At 35.8% G+C, this 14262-nt stretch overlaps 3 protein-coding genes across 3 annotated transcripts; 1 reads left to right on the plus strand and 2 right to left on the minus strand.

The window, feature by feature from the left end:
- Nucleotides 1–437: 437 nt before the first annotated feature.
- Nucleotides 438–6611, plus strand: LOC133174721 (monocarboxylate transporter 9-like). The gene is made up of 5 exons (XM_061309801.1): nucleotides 438–557; nucleotides 1428–1571; nucleotides 4409–4552; nucleotides 4683–5753; nucleotides 6314–6611. The coding sequence occupies exons 1-5, from the start codon at nucleotides 500–502 to the stop codon at nucleotides 6463–6465; spliced, it is 1569 nt and encodes a 522-aa protein (XP_061165785.1). The 5' UTR covers nucleotides 438–499; the 3' UTR covers nucleotides 6466–6611.
- A 1738-nt stretch (nucleotides 6612–8349) lies between these two features.
- On the minus strand, nucleotides 8350–10266 carry LOC133174767 (uncharacterized). The gene has a single exon (XM_061309862.1). It carries the CDS (start codon nucleotides 10187–10189, stop codon nucleotides 8579–8581), a length of 1611 nt encoding a protein of 536 aa, XP_061165846.1. The 5' UTR covers nucleotides 10190–10266; the 3' UTR covers nucleotides 8350–8578.
- A 2086-nt stretch (nucleotides 10267–12352) lies between these two features.
- On the minus strand, nucleotides 12353–14116 carry LOC133174802 (dentin sialophosphoprotein-like). The gene has a single exon (XM_061309900.1). It carries the CDS (start codon nucleotides 14114–14116, stop codon nucleotides 12353–12355), a length of 1764 nt encoding a protein of 587 aa, XP_061165884.1.
- Nucleotides 14117–14262: the final 146 nt, after the last annotated feature.

A 14262-nucleotide genomic window follows, 5' to 3' on the forward strand; every position in this document is an offset into this window, starting at 1 on the left:
GTTTGAAAATACTTTATGAAGTTTTGTACTTAAACTTGTTGCCTTAGATCTTCACAATTGAAACTACATATTACTTTATTATTTTTAATTTTCTCATACTTTTCGTTTTAAATCGTTATTTTTCATGTGAAAGTATTGTAACAATCGATAAATGTATTGCAATATAAGAAAAAAACAACTTCTTGTATTTTTAGAGGCACAAATGTAGTTTGATAAAATATGAAAACGTTTTTTTTTATTTTCATAAATAATATGCATTAGTACAGAGAAGGGTAACATCATTGATGGTTCGTTTCACCTGTACATTTCTCTGAAGTGGAGCGGAACTTGTCCTTATCCTATATACTGTATGAGAAACAAATGTTGACACAAGAAGATTTCCGCACTTAGAAGTGGAGTAATCTTACCGCATATCGCATATTCAATATAGTGTGTATATACACAACGCACTTTATGGGACAAATGGGAAATGGTGATGTGATCCAAATCTATTTCTATTATGGCACGTGCGACCCGTGTACCTGTGGATAGAGGATGGGCATGGATGGTCGTGTTAGGTCAGCATTAATTTCTTCAATGTCAGCTACTTTTTTATATCAGCAAGTGCTGTTAATATAGCAGTAGTTTTTTTTTCTTTTCAGATTTTTTTTATATTAAAAAATGGGATTTGTTTATGTGGCTAATATTGCATAATCAAACAGCCAGTTTGTAAAGACACATTAAACGGGAAAGGAGATAGCAAGCTAATACATGCAGTTAGAATTGGTTCAGACCAGGTTTAAAAAAATCAATTTTTGTCGCAGTATTCCATGTATGGAACATTATAGGATTATCTATAACATAGATAACAAATTCTCTCTCTCTCTCTCTCTCAAACAGACCCACAGATGTGTGTCTTAAGAGATATTGTTACTTCATTGTGTTTGTATTCTTGTCTATATTTATAACAGCAGTTATATATTTTAACACAAGATCATTCTTCCTGTTCAGTTTAAAGATCACAGGGATTGCTGATTAGACCTCTGTTACAGATCTTTATCTTTAATAAAGTGTGTCCTCAATTTTCACACGGGAGTGATTCCCTCGCTAATCTCTTATTTATGATCACATAAGCATGATCACATTATATTATTAAAGTTCTGTGTGATTTACAAACAAATTTTAAAAATCCGTCATATTCATATTATACATGGTGAAAACAAACAAAAATACACATGATTTGAATTTATCGCTGTCCTTTATCGTTATAATTCCATTACCATCTTGGTAGTCACTATGGTTTGAGTTCTCCATGTATATTTTAAATATGTGTAGGTGTACATGAAAAGGCGTTCCTTCAAATCAGTTTCCTAAATGGTTTAGTTAAATAAAAAGTAAATGTAAATAATCACTTGAATAAATCAAAGAATTTTTTGTAATTCATTTAGGGACATTTGGAAACATGGCGCTAGTAGTTGGGACACTGAAGTCATTTGGTGTACTTTTGGTTGAGCTATCACACATTTACAACGTTCCCTCCAGTCTCCTGGCCTCTTCACAATCCCTCTGTGGCTGGTTACATCTAGGATTGGGTAGGTATGACTCCCCCGTCAGTCTGCTGGTCTCCTTTCAGTCTCTCTGTTGTTAGTGGCTGGTTACATCTAGCACTGGGTAGGTATGACTCCCCCGTCAGTCTGCTGGCCTCCTTTCAGTCTTTCTGTGGCTGGTTACATCAAGGACTATCTAGGACTGGGTAGGTATGACTCCCCCGTCAGTCTGCTGGCCTCCTTTCAGTCTTTCTGTGGCTGGTTACATCAAGGACTATCTAGGACTGGGTAGGTATGACTCCCCCGTCAGTCTGCTGGCCTCCTTTCAGTCTCTCTGTGACTATGTGGCTGGTTACATCTAGGACTGGGTAGGTATGACTCTCCCGTCAGTCTGCTGGCCTCTTTTCAGTCTCTCTGTGACTCTGTGGATGGCTATATCTTGGACTGGGTAGGTATGACTACCCGTCAGTCTACTGGCCTCCTTTCAGTCTCTCTGTGACTCTGTGGATGGCTATATCTAGGACGGGGTAGGTATGACTCCCCATCAGTCTACTGGCCTCCTTTCAGTCTCTCTGTGACTATGTGGCTGGTTACATTTAGGGTTGGGTAGATATGACTCCCCCGTCAGTCTGCTGGTCTCCTTTCAGTCTCTCTGTTGTTCAGTGGCTGGTTACATCTTGGACTTTCAATCTCTCTGTGACTCTGTGGATGGCTATATCTAGGACTGGGTAGGTATGACTCCCCGTCAGTCTGCTGTCCTCCTTTCAATCTCTCTGTGACTCTGTGGCTGGTTACATTTAGTATTGGGTAGATATGACTCTCCGTCAGTCTGCTGGCCTCCTTTCAGTCTCTCTGTGGCTCTTTGGCTGGCTACATCAAGGACAGGGTAGGTATGATGCTCCCGCAGTCGATGGCTTCTGTAGAGTCTTTCTGTGGCTGGCTACATCTAAGTCTGGGTAGGTGGTGCACCCACCAGTCTACTGGCCTCTTCACATTTTCTCTTTTGCTAATTATATCTAGAAATTGAAAGGTATAAATCAAATATATGGAAATAACGAACAGTATTCAAGCTCAAAAGTCCTTGAAACGATACAAATCAGGAGCAGGGCAAACACGGACCTCTAAAACATCAGAAAAGGAATAAGGTGCCATGGAGGAGTGAACATCCCCTGACGACCGGTGCCCCTTCGTGATCGGGAAATAGCAGGAAAACCGGTCGACAATTCAGTGTATAAATAATATTTATTTTCATTACTAAGTTGATTCGATATATCCCTTTGAACTCGAAATAAAAGACATTATAGAGTTTGACACATCTTTTTCATATTTGGATATCTTACTGGAAAAAAAACCCTAACAGCAAAACTTGATGATAAAGGTGATGACTTCTCTACGCAGGTGAGTTAAGGCTAGGTATAGGCATTTCTATGCAAATTAACTAATTAAAATGCCTAAGGACTATATCTATTATACAGAGAAAGTATTAACTTATTGTCTAATACATACTTGGTACCCACGACATGAGATAGCCAGTACACATTATGACGTCATTGTTCTTTACTACACAAGATTATAATGGACATCAATAAAAATACTTCGGCGCAAGGGCATGCTCTATTTTATTTAACGGAAATAAGTTATATTTAGAAGCAAAATATTCCAAAGATTGTTGGTATTGCTGCACAAATATCAACAGCTCATTTGTATAATTTCTATTTGTACGGTTTTAAGTTGAATCAGGGTAAAAATGTACAGTCCGGTATAAGTTTACTCATATTCCGATCAAATGAGAAAATGCCTAGGATTTGTGCAGCAGTTTTATTAATCTACAGAACATTCTTCTTACCATTATACAATTTTTATGTAAAATTATATAGGGTTATCCCTTGCGCCGAAGCCACTTTGTTGATGTGTTTTATTAACTCCAGTAGGTAAAACAATGACGTCATAATATGACGTCATAATGTGCACTGGCTATAACATACAATGGGTACTAAGTATGCATAAGAAAATAAATCTAAACTTTCTCTGAATAATAAATATACCTTTTATGCATTTTTATTAGGTCGTTTGCATAGAAACGCCTATACCTAGCCTTAATTCACATGCGTATCGTCAACTTCCCTATTTATAGGTAATATAGCATTATCATCTGCATATGGAGTTTATGTCTCCCAGTTAAATCGATACACAAGAGGATGCTCTACGTAAAAACAATTTCTAAAAAGAGGCAAGCTTTTGACAAATAAATTCTTGATACAAGGATATAGACAGCTTCGTTTAAGGTCAGCATTTCGCAAATCTATGGTCGAGACAATAACCTTGTCAGCAAATACAATTTGTCGTTACGTTGAATGTTGACTGACGTATTTCATATACATTGTTAAGCCACACTGAATTGTCTACACATATTCTGATCATGAAAAAGAGCTCACGGCGGGTGTTACAGGTCAGAAGGGAATGCTTACTCCTCCATGGCACCTGATCCCACCTTCTATTTCAGAGGTCCGTGTTGGCTTTGCTCATAAATTGTGTTGTTCATATGGACTTCTGAGAATGATCACTGTGTTATCTTTACATAGCATATTTAGCATTTTCTAAAACAATGAATTATCCAATAACCCAAATGATGGAATCTGGTAGATACAGATGAAAATATTTGCAGTCTTGGAACCTTCCTTGAGACCCACCTTTTAATTAAGTGTTAGCAATTAAATAATTTGAATGATGCTCGTATTACAAACAAATTTTACTGTGTTGATACAAATATAAGAAAAGAGGGGTGAAGTAGACATTCTGAACAATTTATTTAATCTATCATAGTAATTTTGTGATTTTATAACAAGGGACGTAAATTTATCGGTATTTTTGTGCATTCACAGCCCCAGTGTCAAACAACCTTAGTCAGCGATTTAGTCACCGATGGGTAGTGTTCTGTGGCGGAGTTCTTTCAGTTCTAGGATTGGTCGCAACAAGCTTTGTTAGAGATATAGAGTGGTTCTTTGTAACATATGGAGTCATTACAGGTAAGGAATAGCAATAGATCGGATTTATATACCAGTTGAATATTGCATTTTCAAGATGAATGCAAAAGTTTACTGAATTATTATCATTATTATTAGGAATAAACCAACTGTATCTTTTTTTGATTCACAGGACTCGGGTTTGGGCTCATCTTAGCACCTGGGCTAGTGATCCCGGGACTTTATTTTGAAAAGAAGCTTCCATTGGCCCTTGGTCTCGGTTCCTCAGGATCGGGCTTGGGATCCTTCATTTTCCCAAACTTAATGAGATTTCTTCTGGATGAATATTCTGTTAGCGGTTGTTTGCTTATTATGGGAGGAATTATGCTGCATGTTTGTCTATTTGCTCTTCTTTATCGACCAATACTGTACTGGGAAAAGAAAAGATTCACAACCAAGAAAACAAACTATAGCTCAAAGAAAAATTCTTTGCAACATACCATTGAGGTACAATATCAAGAGGAAGAATGCAGTGCATTACTCACAATTAAAGATGGAGGAAAGGGTTTGGAAATAGCAAAGGCAAATTTAGAATCTGCTTCCGTGTCAGGCCTCTATGAAACAAAATCTTTACCTTCCTTATCAATTATCCCTGTCAGACACAGCATGACATCTTCCATTAGCGAAAGCAACATATTTTCGAAGAAAAATGTTTCTGATTCCAAGTTCTCAAATAGCAACTGTACACCATCCTTAGAATTAAAGGGACATGTACAAAACTTAGAAAAACTTCCAATCATAGACTGGACGATGCTTAAGAATCCTTTATTCATTCTAACCAACATAGGTCTCGTTTTAGCTATTTTTGCTCATCACAACGTGTTTAATTTTGTCCCTTCTTTGGCAGACGAACTTGGCTTCCAAGAATCTGAAGGAGCTCTTTGTGTCTCTATAGTTGGAATAACTGACCTTATAGGAAGGATCTCCGGTGGTATCATAGGCAATGCATTCTTTAAAAGAAGAATAAAACTATACGTAATCTGTCTGCTGATTTTCTCCACATGCTTGATGATAGTCGTCCATATTACCTATTTCTACGTCTTCATCATTTTCTGTGGTGTTTTAGGATTAACAACAGGGGGGTATATCGGGGTACAGCTTTCTACAATTGCGGACGAGCTGGGGCGAGAGAACCTGTCCACAGCCTGGGGATATATAGCCTTTTTCTCATCCTTTTCCATTTTGATAAATCCTGTTCTCTCAGGTAAATAAATCGTAAAATTGTCATTATGATTATTAATATTTAAAATTTTGAATTCATCATGCTACATAAACATCGTTCAAGCCACTACTTCCTCAATTTAATGAAGATGAAAATGGCAGATATTGCTTAAATCAGTGAAGATGTCTGAGTGGTGTTTTCAGTGAAATGCTTTCTTAATTCTTTGTTCCAAAAATGTGAAGATAACGAACAGTGACCGATCCCTTAAAAAAAGTACAGACAATACAGATTTGTGAACAGGGCATAAAACAATGACCCCGGAAATTCCAGAGGTGGGTTTAGGTGCATTGGAGGTGTAAGCATCCCCTATTGATCGGTCACACCCTCCGTGGGCCCTGTGTATTGATCAGGTAGATGGAACATTCCATAGTTAAATTTAGTATAAAACAAGCCTTACAGTTGGTATAAAACACATCAGCCAAAAGAAGAGACCCAGTGTTAGGTTGTATTTGCTAACAAGGTCATTAAAATGACCTTAGAATTTACGAAATGCTGACTTTAAACGAATATTGTATCAAATGTGATTATTGTGTCCATTTCAGGTGCAATAAAAGACTACTCTGGGTCGTGGAAGAATGCGTTTAGATTGTCGTCTGCTTGTGGATTTCTAGGTACAGGTGTACTTTTCACAGAACTTATTGTCCGAAAACATTTACATAAAAAGTCTGAAAAACGAAGTAACTATATAAAGTAGTAAAATGATTTCACATGAAAGTCTGCCGTCCAGCTTTGCATTTGAACGTGTGCAAGAATGTAAAACAACGTAATTGTATTTCGCATAAATATGTCAAACATGGCCAGGATGTGCATAACACCTGTTTATTTACTCTTGTGATTTCCAAAAAATGTAATTAATAAAAAAAATCTATAAGTTTGTTTTCGTTTCAAGCATTACGATGTGTTTACTTAGTTGAGACATTAATGCAATGTGATATTACTAGTAATTATTGAATTAGATAAATAAGCTATTGATGATTGAATTTGATAGGTCCTATACTAAGATTGAATTAAATTAAATGCTTGTAATTTGTTCTCTTGTTCTTGGTGGGTTTTTTTTCTTGTGTTATGTTTATGTTCAACATATTTCCTTATCATGATATAAGTAACACCTTTCCTTGTCTTTCAGATAAAAAGTTTATTTCTAATTATTCACTCATTACTTGATTCTCTTGATTACACGAAGAAATGCATGAAATCTGAACTAAGGCATTTACATGTATATTACATGATGAAGTATATATATATATATATATATATATATATATATATATATATATATATATATATATATATATATATATATATATATATATACTTTTCTTATATCATTTGTAGAATTTGTGAAAGGTCAAATCAGCTTATTTTTAGATTGATACACAATGTTATAAAAGGGACTTAAAACTACCATCAATCAATCATACTTTTAAAGATCTAGAACTATATACACAATGATGAAGAAATACATAAGGTAAAACATGTAATAACATACAGCGGAGCTTTGTTTTTTTGTCTTATCCTTCCTTAATAATTTGTTGTTCACAGATCATATCTAGATTCTCAAACACTCGATTTCTTACTTCTAACTGTAACAAGGTGTCATAATTTCCCACTTCATAGATACCGGACATTTTTCTCACTTCATTTTATGTCAGGTGGGGATGGATCGTTAGAAGTTTTATATAAAAATAATCTGAAGAAGTTTACTGAGTATACAACATCACTAAAGTGCAAATCTGTCAAAGAATTTACAGCTACGTTGTGAAAGTACCTTAATACATTTCTTACCTTTTCGACTTCGATCTTAAATATTTCTCATATAACCTTTAAATAACGGAGAAGCATAGACGCCCAGACCTATGAATACGACCCGGATTCACCCGAATTCCAAGTTAACGATTCAACGATTAAAGAGAAATGGGAAATATTTCATCTCCGCAGTGGACATATTCTGAGAGACTATGATTAAACAGCGTTTTCTGCCAAAATATCCTTGGCATACAGCCTCATAGGCATCGATCTAATACAATTGCTGCCTTTACATGATAGATGCACTAAAATACAGTATCATGTCTCACAATCTCAAGGATGGACTGCACAGGGTCAAGACAAAAAAATTCACAACCAGAAATTTACAAAAATGGAAAGTTACCACATACTTCAACTGCATACACTCTGCCATCCACGTTTGAATGTTTCACGAGGTAGAATTCATGTATGCCTTTTAACAGAAATAATCTAATTGTTATTACCCTCCATTAAATCTAAAGGTTACAAATGAAGATTTGATTGTCATGCAAATGATCACAAAATCTTTTTAAACGTGCTCTTGAAAGATATATAGTAATTATATATTAATCGCGTGAAGTGTTGGATTTTAAAGTCATAAAAGTGTCCTAAAATTGCACCTTTCAAGGAATTTCAAGGTCTTGTGCTTTAAAATAAGATATGATTAGTCGGAAATAGCAGAGTAGTTTACGTTCCTTATAGCAAATTTGCTGAATTTGTACATACAAATATAATGTGCTTTTTTACATAGATTTTACTGCTACATATATCAGCATTTTGATTAAACCTTATATTAGCGTATTGACTTTATAACAGTTGAATATTTCTAGTCAATTGCAAGCAACCATAATTAGAAAAATTGGCGTGAAGTTCTCCCATCATTTGATCAGAGTAATATTACAAATTTAAAATGATGAAATAAATAATAGAATTCAAGTCTAAGTTTTGTAAATGCACTGTGGTTTGATAATATCAATAGCAGAAACCTTCTTCTGCATTTTATTGCCGTTTGATTTAGACAATTAGAAAGGAAGTTCTGCCCAGCGGTGATGATATAACATTCTGTATTGTGCTGCGGACAGCGGCCGATTATCTACACGCTCTGCACTTTTACTTTTAGGAGGTGCTGATGATTTTGGACGTGCTCGAGGTTGCTTCTGTTTGGGAGATTTTGGTCTCGAGTCTGCTGACGGATGACGTATCGGCCAGAAATAGACTTCCCTTTTCCTTCGTTTGCGCTTGTGGAGGTTTTCCTTGTCCTTTTTCTTTTTTATATCAGGTTTACCCTCTAAATCCAAAACAGTTTCTAATATATTACTTTCTCGACTTTTATTCACTCCTTCAGTCTGTTCTTCTGTATTTACAGTAACGGGCTTGCTATCTCCAGCACCAGTATGTTGGGCGGCAGTTTTAGATTCCTTTGACGCAGATACTTCACGCGATCTTGAGACCCTGTTTTTTCTTGAATTCTGATTTAATATTTCAGCTTCCTCTCCAGATTTGCCATTATTTGTCTCTAAAATGTCCTTTTCTTTTGTTTGCGTCTTTCTGTTTTTCATTTTGACGTTCACGGTAGAAGCACTTTTCTCTGATTTAGATATAAGTCCGGAGGTGTATGTTTGCATGTTTACTCGTTTGATCAGTCCACTGGTAAGAGTTTGGACATGATAATGCTTCAATTTTGTCTGTGTTCCTACTCTACGTGACTTCAACGAAATGTCAGCCTGCACCTCTTGATCTAATTTCCCTTTCTCTTCTGACATTGTAAGCAAAACATCTTCATTTATTTTCAAAGGCACTCTTACTCCAGTTGTTTCAGTACTTCCTACCTGAGTATATTCTCGTGATACCAATGTAATTTCAACTGTTTGCATTTCTTTGTGACTGGTGGATATTTCTTCTGTACGAGTTGTTGCATCCCTTTGATCAGGCTTTGGAGAGAGGATACGACCCTCTTCTTCTTCTACATCTATTTGTACATCAGTTATCACCCCAGTGTCCTTCAGTTCAGGTCTTGAAGAAGACACCAGTGGAATTGACCTGCTTTGTTGTATGTTCTCTCTACCTAATAATGAGTCGTCTTTTTCTTCTAATGTGTCTTTTGATATTTGATGTTCTTCGTCAGTCTGAGCCTCTCTGTCGTTTATTGTGGGTTTTTCGGTTTCACAGCTTTCATCCTTATATTCTCGTCTCTTTTCATCTCTATAATCTGATAGAGGTCCTGCGACCTCCTCAGTCTGTGATTCCGCTGAAGTTACTTCCGGCCTAGTTACTTCCGGTTCAGTTTGTGTCTCTTTTGATTCTATATCGATATGTTTATTTTGCTCTATTATCACTTTACCTTGTCTATTATCCTCTGTAATCTTGATCCCCTGGGACGACGATTTTTTGTCCTCCTCAGATTCAGAATCCTCACTCTCTGACCCATCATCAGAGTCCGTGTCTTTGTCACTCTTCGTGCTTTGATCTTCTTCCGAATCTTCGTCAGAATCTCCATCGCTGCTTTCCTCTTCACTTCCTTTCTCATCGCCACTTTGTTCTTCTGAGTCACTCTCGCCGCTTGAATCGTCTTCTTCTTCGTCATTCTCTTCTTCCGAGGAATGTTCAGCATCTTCACTCGACGAATCTGACATGCTGGCTTGTTTCTGTTTTCTTAATATTCGGTATCGGTATCCAATGATAACAAGCCGCCAGTATTGTAGATATGCCAAAGGTATATTGTTCCCTCCTCTAACAAAAGGTCCTCTATTCAGCCTTAATAGTGGAACAAATTACGTCAGTGCTCTTAGTTGAAGTGCTTGCAGAGCTAGTGCTTTACAAAAGATATATCAATCATATGCAGCTCAATGGGGTGGGTAGATTTGCATTATAGGCAATTTAAATGGTCGATCTTCCTATTTAACAGTCATATACTTTTAAAGTACCTGCAAACACGGAATGTAACGTCTCAATTTTGCAAAGGTGCATTGTTTTGAGTCTCTTTTAAAATTAAAAATTCCAATACCTTACCTGTCTTATACATTGCGATCGACACCCGGAAAACAGCACGATCACAAATAAAGGTGTTGTCCCTTTAACCAAATTACATTTAGAGTTCTTCACCATTTAACAGAGAGTGTGGACGGAAGAATTATTGGATTTAATTGGTTTCGTTAAGGTTAATGTGTCGCTGCTCTCTGATTTGAAATAGTAGCTCCAATCTACACACTAAACGATAGCATGATTATTTGAATGCTTTGCTTTAAAAAAAAAAACTCATTTATCAAATGCAGGATATAGGGCTGGCTATTTTTGTTAAAGTGAAATGTGATGATAACAAACAGTACTCTTACAGAGACTTAAAGTCGAGTTATCGTTCGTTTTTTTATTGACACGTTATAAAATTCATACAAAGGCATTTGCGCAGAGTTTCATTAATTGACATGATTAAAATTTTTAAAAAAGAAATCTAATTAATATCGGTAAAATTAATACTAGTTTAATTAAAGATTGTACATTTCTCAGTATATTTTACTGTAAGTATAACCTTTATAATTGAATTCGTCATTAATACATCGATTTAACATTTTGTGTATTCTTGGCTTAAAGAACTATTTTAAATTTTTAAATAGTAGTGTACATTTTGCCGATACGTTTACCTATTGAATTGCAATACACACAAACTAAGAATGTAAAATGTGTACCTAAACGTTGAAAAATTAAAGTCTTTCAGATTGTAGATAGAAGTACTGAGTGATATAATTTAGGCTACATTGTCATTTGGTGTGAAATGATTCATGTATAATTTTCTTATGTCCTATTTATCTTTGATAACATGATGGGAAAAAAATTAATGATTCTTTCGTCATTGAAAGTATTTACACAATATCAAGCTCTATAATTATTTGCAGCTGAGAAGATTTTTTTTGGTTCTTTTTTTTTTCATTTAATACATTATGAGATTCAAGTCCAACAAAAGGAGTCAAAAAATCTTTCCTTACTATGAAAAGTACATCAACAATATTCAAAATTTTATAATAAAACAGAAATAAACTACGTAACAGTTTTTGTACTGACATTTATTTTGTAAATACGCTTTTTTTAATAATATTTCTTCAAGCACAGATTAGTATTTTCTCTTGAACTAAAAAGTAGTACGTTGTGCAGTTCATAACTTCGTGAAGAAAAAAGATCTCTCACAAAATTTTTTTAGTCATTTAAGCAAAATCTTACGGTCCTTGATTTATCATCTAAATTTTACTACAAAGAAAATGTCTTTTATAATGACTGACAGTTGAGACCATCAATAATTAATGAACACATGCTCTTGTTTCTGCAATTTTTTTAAAACTATTGTTTAAAACATTTATTGCAGAAACAAGTGCTTGTGGTAATAAAACTTAGGTAATTGGATCCTCATGACAAGCAATTGAGATCTGAGGAAATGATATATAGCTTCCGTGACTAGCAGTGTATGTTTTGGTGGTCAGCAGTAATGATATATAGCCACCGGATAAATATAAAACCTCGTAAGAGGCAGTTGAGCCAGCAGTAGTGATACTTAAGCTAAATACTTAGCTAAATTATTTTAACTTATTAATTTAACTTCATTTAATTTAAATAAATACTTAGCTAAATTAATGAATGACACTAAACTATTAAAAACGCATGACAGGCTTTTGAGGCGAGAGGTAATGATACTTAACTATCAATTAAACATCATGACAGGCAGTTGAGGCCAGCAATAATGATACTTATCTAAATTTAGATTCTCGTGAATGTCAGTTGAGGCCAGCGATAATGATACTTAGCTAAATTTAGAATCTCGTGACTGTCAGTTGAGGCCAGCGATAATGATACAACATACGATATTGAGCCTGAGACACTGCGGTTCCCTGTCCTTTAGGAATCCTGTGAGATTGACAAACATGACGAACTGTCATCATGTCACGTGACAAAAGGCTGCAAGCGGGACAAAGTCTCGTCTTTCTTTTCGTTTTCTTTAACAGGATCGGATGTTTCTGTCCTGTGTCTTTTGCAAAATGATTTAAATTCCCACTGTTTTCCCGATGTGTTTTGTTTCTGGCTTTTTTTAACTTGGTTGGAATTCTTTCATTTCTTATTTTAACACCCATTTCACTATTCTCGTACTTATTTAATTTATCGCAAGGAATTCCTTTCTCCAGATCGAATTGAATGCTCTCAGCTGAAGCTGTTTCAGACTTCCAAGTTCCATCCAGCTCCTGATCTTCACTCGTCTTCGTCTCGTCTTCCGTGCCCTCTTCCTCTTGAACAAGATTTTCTAAAAGTGTCAGCAGGGTTTCTGGTTGTGTAGATATTGTCATATTGGGGTGCTGAGTCGCCGAAACACATGGACTTAAAACAGTCTCTGTAATTCCTGATATTGTCATACCGGGGTGCTGAGTCTCCAAAACACGTGGACTTAAATATGTCTCTTTAGTTCTTGCTATTGTCATATCGGGATGCTGAGTCGCCAAAACAGATAGACGTAAATCGGTCTCTGTAATTCCTTCGGATGGTGATTCCGTCATATCCAAAAATAACCCATCGGTTTGTGTTTCCTGAGAAGATTGGTTTAAAGGATCACAAGGCAATGCATCTGTTTGTGTAGTCTTTTGAGAATACTTTGAAATCTCACTTTCTGCATCATTACCAACAAATTTATCAGATATATCCAAGAATAACCCATCATCGGTTTGTGTTTCCTGAGAAGATTGGTTTAAAGGATCACAAGGCATTGTATCTGTTTGTGTATTCTTTTGAGAATACTTTGAAATTTGACTTTCTGCAACATTACCAACAAATTTATCAGATTGTATACAAGGTACCGGTTGGTGACCTGAAGGATCAACGTCTACAAAATCTGTCTGTGTACTCTTATTGTAAAACAGACTCCGAGATTGACTCATCGCTGCTTCTTTGTTTGTGCTATTATCCTCGTATGAGTAAGCGTACATGTATCCCTGTAAATCGTCGGTTTCCAGTATTTTATCGCCTCCCTCTACAGATCCCTCTTGTTTAACTTCACAGAAGTCTTCTACCTCTACTTTTGACATCGTCAATTTTCCTTTTACGACTTCCGTGTTAGTACCTACATCTATCGTTATTGTGGTTTTATTTTTAGAATCCGAGTCACTGTCCTCTGAAGCGCTGTCATCGTCACTTTCCTTACGAATATCATTTCTTTTCATTTCAAAGTAATTGTATAACAAGTGTTGTGAAGTTTCTTCACAGTTAACTTCCCCCCTATTTATATGCCCTGTGTGAGGGCCTATGGCCCCGCGGACATAATCTCTTCTTTCAAGATCATTACTAATTAAACTGTCATCATCATCATCATCAGACTCGTCGTCATCGCTATTGTAAGATGAAGATTCTTCATCTGGGGTTTTCTCCTTGTCAGTTAATTCTTCAGAACTATCTGTGTCCTCATCTAGCTCATCGTAACTTGCCTCACTTTCATCGTCATCGCATTTGTTATCAGTAAATTCCTCAGAACTACTGGAATCTGACGATTCTTCTGAGGGATATTGGGTTTGTTTATTACGACCTTCAGACATCGTTTATTACACACACCCTGGTTATTCGTTATAAACTTAACTCAAAAGACAGAATTGTTATTTTTATCGGCGCCTAATCTTAAAACAAACATTTTACTTTGATATTTTTTTTTCTTATCTATTGCAAAAAGGTACTTAAATGCAAC

This window comes from Saccostrea echinata, unplaced genomic scaffold, assembly GCF_033153115.1.
Source record: "Saccostrea echinata isolate AGI-Se365-2 ecotype Australia unplaced genomic scaffold, CSIRO_AGI_Sech_v1 ptg000059l, whole genome shotgun sequence".
NCBI lineage: Eukaryota > Metazoa > Mollusca > Bivalvia > Ostreida > Ostreidae > Saccostrea > Saccostrea echinata.

Bases quoted from the DNA above. Each gene is read 5' to 3' on its own strand.
- LOC133174721 (XM_061309801.1), top strand. From the start codon at position 500: ATGGCACGTGCGACCCGTGTACCTGTGGATAGAGGATGGGCATGGATG. The intron at 4,553-4,682 runs GTAAGGAATAGC...TTTGATTCACAG, and splicing joins AACATATGGAGTCATTACAG to GACTCGGGTTTGGGCTCATC. The intron at 5,754-6,313 runs GTAAATAAATCG...TGTCCATTTCAG, and splicing joins GATAAATCCTGTTCTCTCAG to GTGCAATAAAAGACTACTCT.
- LOC133174767 (XM_061309862.1), bottom strand. From the start codon at position 10,189: ATGTCAGATTCGTCGAGTGAAGATGCTGAACATTCCTCGGAAGAAGAG.
- LOC133174802 (XM_061309900.1), bottom strand. From the start codon at position 14,116: ATGTCTGAAGGTCGTAATAAACAAACCCAATATCCCTCAGAAGAATCG.